Source organism: Populus euphratica, unplaced genomic scaffold (genome assembly GCF_000495115.2).
Source record: "Populus euphratica unplaced genomic scaffold, PopEup_1.0 scaffold110.1, whole genome shotgun sequence".
NCBI lineage: Eukaryota > Viridiplantae > Streptophyta > Magnoliopsida > Malpighiales > Salicaceae > Populus > Populus euphratica.
In genome coordinates this window covers 247,186-254,595 of record NW_011499904.1, presented here as the reverse complement: position 1 = coordinate 254,595, position 7,410 = coordinate 247,186, and the positions used below count along the sequence as shown (strand labels likewise).

At 31.9% G+C, this 7,410-nt stretch overlaps 1 protein-coding gene across 3 annotated transcripts; it reads right to left on the bottom strand.

Annotated features, from left to right (window-relative positions):
- Window positions 1-2,373: 2,373 nt before the first annotated feature.
- Window positions 2,374-6,234, bottom strand: LOC105133196 (DELLA protein GAIP-like). Of its 3 annotated transcripts, none has more exons than XM_011037072.1 (8): window positions 4,332-6,234; window positions 3,996-4,198; window positions 3,748-3,830; window positions 3,540-3,693; window positions 3,347-3,439; window positions 3,179-3,259; window positions 2,867-3,090; window positions 2,374-2,783 (listed from the first exon to the last, which is right to left on the bottom strand). In XM_011037072.1, the coding sequence occupies exons 1-8, from the start codon at window positions 5,446-5,448 to the stop codon at window positions 2,600-2,602; spliced, it is 2,139 nt and encodes a 712-aa protein (XP_011035374.1). In that variant the 5' UTR covers window positions 5,449-6,234; the 3' UTR covers window positions 2,374-2,599. The 3 variants fall into 3 exon arrangements, with proteins under 3 accessions (XP_011035374.1, XP_011035373.1, XP_011035375.1); XM_011037071.1 differs by having other exon boundaries at window positions 3,996-4,216; window positions 4,332-6,233; XM_011037073.1 differs by having other exon boundaries at window positions 3,540-3,660; window positions 3,996-4,216; window positions 4,332-6,231.
- Between the last annotated feature and the right edge of the window lie 1,176 nt (window positions 6,235-7,410).

Sequence of the window (7,410 nt, the reverse complement as noted above, 5' to 3'; positions counted from 1 at the left end):
CAATTAAAAAAATAAAAATCAAATATAATATAAAAATCAAATGAAACTAAATGCTAATCAGCAAAATTAAAAAAAAAAAACTCAAAATAAAAAAAATTAATAAAAAAATAATGATTGAATTTAATATAATAAAAAAAAAATATAATATTTTTTTAAAAATTTAAACTAATACAATTTTCAAGAAAATGAGAGAGAAACAAGGAATGAGAACAAGATTTTTGTCAGAGCGCCATCGCTATATCACTATTGACACACATTACATCACCAATTTTCAAGAAAATGAGAGAGAAACAAGGAATGAGAACAAGATTTTTGTCGGAGCGCCATCGCTATATCACTATTGACACACATTACATCACCAGAAAGAGAGTGGTTGGCACTTTCAATGTTATTATGGAAGTTGTCATTTGGCAATTAAAATACAACTCATGCGTAGCTTTAACACTTTGAAAGCTTCTCATTTGCTAACACGTGTGTCGCACAAACCAACCTTTTTTCCTTGCTCGTTTATCATAGTGCCCATATTTATTTTAGTTTAAATTCTGGTTTCTTGATACTTAATTATTTTATATTAGCTGAATTTAGTTTTAATTTTCAAAATTAATTATCAACTAAGCACCACATATTTCCTCAACATCAGGAGATCCCCTTATATAGCCAATAAGAAAACCCTGTTAAGTCCAATCTTAAAAAAAAATAAAAATTGTAATAAGGTCAAATTAGAAAACAAATAAATAAATGAACGGATGAAAAGGGAAAATGAAGCTTAATGTTTACCCTGCCCTTGAAACTTAGTCCTTGAAAAATATCTAAGTATTTGTCAATTATTTAATTTTTTTTCCTTATAATTTTAATAGTTTTATAATAAAAATTTTATATTTAATTTTATCATGTATAAATTGAGAGTCGGATTTGTTCCCCAACATAACGAGTACACAATACCATGATAATCAAAACAAATAAGAAAGCTAAATACCAAATTAATCTTGTAGAAAATTCCATTCTTATTATGTGAAAATATCATTTTAGAAATCAAGATTTCAAAGTTTTGTTCAATAGGTTATAAGTTTGAACTTAACTATTTTTATTTTTCTAATTAAAATTAAATCATCATAAAATATTGATATGCTTATACATTTTCATGCTCAAAGACTTTTATATTAATTTTTTAACCCCACGTAGCTTTTTATATTTTAAATTGTGTACAATGTTCAAACTGTAATGATTTGCTGGTCATTCCCATGATACGTGTTAAGGCCACGGTTAGCCGCGGAGAATGTGTGTTCAGATTGAAATGTTCGAAAATAGAATTTTAACCACCTGTCTAATCAAACAAAAAGCTACATGTGTTTTGTTTTTTTAATGAAAACATGTTTTTTTATTTATTTTTTATTAATTTTAATTAATTATATATAAAAAAAAAATTAAAAATATCTGTTTTAAACCATGGCAGCAAAAGTTATCATGGCAACCTGTCTAATCAAACAAAAAGCTACATGTGTTTTGTTTTTTTAATGAAAACATGTTTTTTTATTTATTTTTTATTAATTTTAATTAATTATATATAAAAAAAAAATTAAAAATATCTGTTTGAAACCATGGCAGCAAAAGTTATCATGGCATTGCTAAAGTACCGAGGCATTGCTGATATCTGTTAAGATTATGGCTCCACCATGCTATATTTTAACGCTTGCACATTTATCATTTGTTCTTTAAATTTTTTTTATTTAATTTTTTTGTGATTAAAATAGATATCTATATAAAATGTTACAATTTAAAATACTTTATTAAATAAATTATTCTTTTTTTTATTAGTAGCCTGTTTCTTGAATAAATAATAAAAGAAATTAAAAAAACTTTTTTGTAAAATTTAAAACAAGTAGAAAAAAGATGTATCTCTTCAATCTAAATTATATTTCTTTATTAATGTATTTCCTTTTCTTTTAACAAATACATTTATTTCATTAGAAGAAATGTTTTTTCTTTTTTCCATGTGTCTTCTAAATTTGATTTTTCATGACACCATTGATGGGACATGCACAAAATCACTAAATTAAAAATGAAAAAGAAAAAAAGAAGGCTCAACCAGTATGTAATTCACCAAATTAAAAATGAAAAAGAAAAGAAGGCTCAACCAGTATGTAATTCAAGTGACTTCTATGTCCATTATTAATTATAAAATGTTAGATTCAAACTTCTCCTTATAATAAAAGGGATAAAACAAGGGCTAAATATGTATATAACTTGTGGTGGTTAGGAAATAGCATTAAGGTGATAAAAAAGTATGAGAAGAAATACATACATATTATATATATAAAAGAATACGCAATAAAATTACCCTAATTGCGAATATAATGTTGTTAAAGTTCTGTGAGTGTTTTTATCATCATGCGTGTCTCCCATCAATTATCATATATATTTAAGTGTAAAACAATTACTCTTAAATAGCTTGCTCCATTCGCCCCCACTCCCTCAACCTTCTATCACAGAAGTAGGAACAGGAGCGAAAAGGCCCTGCGTTAGTACCTTAGTTATAAGACAGCTTCCTGCATTTCTCTCCACATAACAAGTGGAAGGATCATCCATCAAACAGAGAATCCTATATCTTATACAAGGCTCTTAAGAATCTAACATGGCTGGGTGGCACAGGTAGTCTCCCACGATATATGTCCAGAAAGACTCGAAGCCGAAAGTGAGGCATGTCTTGTTGTGTAAAAGGGAAGTGATCGCAATGTGCAAGACAATCAGCATACTTCATCACAAATATGCCACAGTCTATTCGACTGTTTGTGCAACAAAAAGTTAAAACTTTTTAGAGTCGGTATCATTTTGGAGCATGTTCATATCAATATCGTTTGCTACTTACTTTGTTTGGTATGGAATACTGAGTTGCTTTAATTTCAATTGCTGTGAATTACGATAGCCCAACACTGGTAGTAGGTGCTTTACAAGCCACTCCGAAATTGTAGTCTTTTCCGTATGATGAGCATCAGGAGGAGAATTTAATGAATCTAACCAAAGAAATTCCCGTTTCTCCATGTCAACGCAAATGAGGATCCAATGATTTTCCAAGCACAACGGTATGAACAACTAAATATGAAGGCGAGTTGGAGAAAGAGTTAAACAAGTTGCAAGCAGCCATTGAAATAACTAGGAGAGCTAAAACATTCAGGGATACCTTTGCTGTGCCTGCTATGTCTTCAATGTTTATGCAAGATAGTAGTTTTGTCATGGTCCATTTTCCAGAAAGCAAGAAGGTCTTGTAAATTTGGCCATGACAATGAACACAGGTTAACGACAATGAATAAAGAGAAGCAAAAGACGGCCAAGTTTTAATCACCCTTACCATTGTCCAAGTTGGCAATGAGGAGTTCCTCTTGTACCAGTCTGGAAACTTCTCCTGTCTCTTCTTCAGCAAGTCGAAAAATGCATTTATAACCTTGTTATAAAGACACATATATAAACAATAGTTTATGTATTTTTAATTGCAACACCGAAGTTGAAAATAAGGGGGGAAGGAGGAACTGAACTATACATACCGAATCATCAACATAATATTGTTTCTCCTCGCGTATTGGGGTGCTTGATGGAGGAATCCTAAGCAGACTTGCAAGTGATGTATCGGTAACATTCAATTGCTTATCCCGTCCAGCAACATTCCTATAAGCTTTCAAGTCAATTTTCATAATTGACCTACTTGATGGGCCATATAATTGTTAAGATCAAGCATGATTTTTGTGCAGATACCTGGTAAGTTGACGAGACTTCCACCTGCTGAGTCTTTTTGATTCCTTCTCTTTCAAAGGAGAAACCAAATATTCTCGTACCTCCTAGAAATATTATCACATTTTAAGCTACATTATAGTTTGTCATCAGTAAGGCGATAAAACGAGGATAAATATTTAGGAAATTGAGGGTTTGGGCGTTCATCTTTAGACTAACCATAAGGAATGAATCAACAAATTGACCAAAATCTCACAAATACAGAACGTTACCTCTACAGACCATATCTTTCCGTGCGTCAATCTCCTTATTCTATTATAAACGTACTCATTGTCGTCATCAGACTCTGAAGAGCTTACTACCTCTGGCTCAGCAAACTCTGAAGAGCTTACTGCCTCTGGCTCAACTACTGGAGATGTACTTTCTTCTTGTATTGTGATAGGATGATTAAGGTCAGTCCCTCTCATTGTGTCATCTGAATTGCCAATATTTTCTGTGCTCATTGACCCAAGTGATTGAGAGTTCAGAAAACAAGAAAACACAAATGAACATATGCTTGGTGATTGAATATATAGCAAAAGAAGAGGGAGTGAAATGAGATCATTCACCACCACTGAAATGAGTTGCACTAGCAGGTTTCCAAACTGATGCGAAGATTAGCGGGTGACCTGCTGCCAACAGCACAGGAAATCCGCTATTTTCTTCTATTTTATACGCTGAGAAATCATATAAAAAATCAGCAAACTGGTCGGAACATAAGGCAACTGAACAGAACCTAGCACCATACAGTCGTTGTTGCCAGCGAGCCAATGTCTCATGCCGTTCAATCCGGTCAATGCCTTCACTTGCAACCACATTGCATATCTGCCACCTCAAATGTCTTTCCCAAATCAGGGAGCTTAAGTTGGTTGCATAGAGCTCTAGAGATTCAAAAAGGTTGAGGTAGTATTTGAATGATGTGGCAAACCGGTAGAAGAAATCGTCAGTGTTATTGTCAGCTTCCTGTTCAACAATTACCATGATATCTGGCTTTAGGTCTTTCAGTTTTGACAACACTTTATCAACTGCTCCTTCAAGTGCAAGCAATTTGTGGAGTTGAAACACCCATCTCACAATTATTATCTCATCCTCGCTTGTTCTTTCAAGTCTCAACACAGACTCTACTATATCAGGTACACTATCAGCAAACAATGCTCTATACTTGAAATCAACCCGAGACCTCTGGGCTACTTCAGTGATCATCCGTCGGTTTTCTTGAAGATAATCATCATTTTTTGACAGTTTTGGTCTAATACTGGTGTACTGGAATGACAAGGGCATGCCATGGTGCGCATGTATGAGGTATTCCTCCAAACTATGCCGCTGCCAGCAGTCTACCAAGCTGGAAATCTCAATAAGGTGGAGCTTATTTTTTTTAACATCTAAGACATCACGAATGGCATAGTCCGTGGACATACAAGCAAACCATTCAAGAGGAGAAGGTTCATAGCTGATCTTCTTTAAATTTGAGGAAGGAAGTAATGGGAAAGGATTTCGAGGATGCACTCCATGGACTCTCCGGGCTAGAGCTTCAGCAAAATACTCGACGACTTTTTTCGTCACTCGGTTGGTTTCCGCAGCTGACAGGGATTCCATATCGCTAAAAAGCTGATCTGCAAATTTCAGGTCACCATCTGCAATTGCCTTAGCACAATCCATCAATTTTATGACAAGAGGAGAGTCCATTCCTGGAATTAGCTGGCAAATGAAGATCTGTGATCTTATATACAAACCCTTTCTTTAGCACCAATTATTAAGATCTATCTCACATTCACTCTCATTTTTTCTACCTCTTTCCTTGTTTCTTCTGTTAATTTTTTGACATTTTCTTTCAACAAAAGTCAATGACTAAGGAGGTCCTATCCTATATCTCCCTGTCATCCTATTTTTTTTGGAAAGTTTTCATTTCACTCCTTCAACAAACTTCTACCCTTAAAACCTCAACAACTGAACCATTCAAAGCAAGAAAATCTAAGTTGCAGCATAACAACATGACAAGTTGATTAATTAAAGAGCTGAGATTTTCCAGCAACAGGTGCCTGACCCTTTATTCCTCAAGATCCAGGCAGCCCCACATGCCTTGCCGATGCATAAAGTGTTGTGTTCGTTCAGCTTGTTTGAATTCGAATAAAGATCATGTGAGGAAGCCATGTGAAGCTAGTTGCAACTCATGAAAGATGTGATGCCATTATGAAATCTGTCATTAGGGCATTAAAAAATTGTCACTAGCTCTAACCTGGATTTCTTATCGAAGCTTCAGATTTTCTTGAGATACTTTACAGCACTGGCGTCACCTGTTTCAAATCAAGAATAAACAGAAAGACAGAAAGAAGGAGGAAGCTATTATCTCTAAATTTATATATCAAGATTCAAGAAATTGGCTTATGATCTGAGATGGACAAGAGAGAGAGCAGTGAATTTTGAAAAAGACGAAACCATATTAATTAGAAAAAGGATATAGTTTCTTTGGACAAGATAAGCACTTCAATCAGTGTTCTGTTCACCACTACACGTGCGTAGTTTTCGTTGAATTTTCTTTTAGTCAATTTCAACTCCATCCCTATATTTTTACAGAACAAATAATTAATCCTTTATTTCCATGTATTTCAGATTTTATTCTCATAATTTCAAATTCGTTAACTACTTGGTATTTTTTTTTACAGTGAACGAATGCATGTCCGGGCGTTGCCGTTAATTTATAAAACAAACATATTTAATAGGTTATAATTATAAACTAATATTAAATAAATAATAGAAATTAAATATATAATAGAGCTAATATTTTATCACGGAAAAAAAATTATGCTGGTAATAAAAAATTTAAAGATTGAAGAAAATAATTTGTAGTAATCTATAGTATTTTGTAAGGAAAAATACAATATTTTCTCCACATGATTTTGTTTTTCTGTTAATAAAAAGTAAAAAAAATTACAAAGATAAATTCTCTAACAACTTAATATAAAAAAAAACCAACAAAGATAATTTTGAAAGGAAAAAAACCCATAAGAAAAAATATTATAGCAATTGACAATGTTTTATGAGGAAAACTACAATGTTTTTCCCAATAAAATAAAATAAAAACTATTTAGAAAAATACTGAATCAATCCACTATATTTTATGAGAAAAACTATAATGCTTTCCCTATATGATTTAGCTTTATTATAATTATAATTCTTAACCAACTTGATATTCAAAAAAAAAATTGACAAAGATAATTTTGAAAAAAAATCATAAAAAAATAATATGGAAAAACATTGCAATAATTCACAATGTTTTAAAAAACATTACTAAGCTAAATTCTTAATTAGCTCAATATTAAAAAAATCAAATCGACAGAGATAATTTTAGAAAAAAATAACAAAAAATAACACCAAAAAAAAGAAAGGGAAACCATGTTAGAAACACTTTAGCAATTCACAATATTTTGTGATGAAAGCTATTACACTTCCTCACATGATTTAGTATTATTTGTAATGACTTGCAATTGTAATTATCAACCAGCTCAATATTAAAAAAATCACAATATTTTGTGATGAAAGCTATTACACTTCCTCACATGATTTAGTATTATTTGTAATGACTTGCAATTGTAAATCTCAACCAGTTTAATATTAAAAAAATAAAATTGACAAAGATAATTTGAAAAA

Coding starts and splice junctions, on each gene's coding strand:
- LOC105133196 (XM_011037071.1), bottom strand. CDS start 5,448: ATGGACTCTCCTCTTGTCATAAAATTGATGGATTGTGCTAAGGCAATT. Junction 3,694..3,747: donor AAGTCTCGTCAACTTACCAG/GTATCTGCACAA, acceptor CCCATCAAGTAG/GTCAATTATGAAAATTGACT. Junction 3,260..3,346: donor CATTGCCAACTTGGACAATG/GTAAGGGTGATT, acceptor CAAATTTACAAG/ACCTTCTTGCTTTCTGGAAA.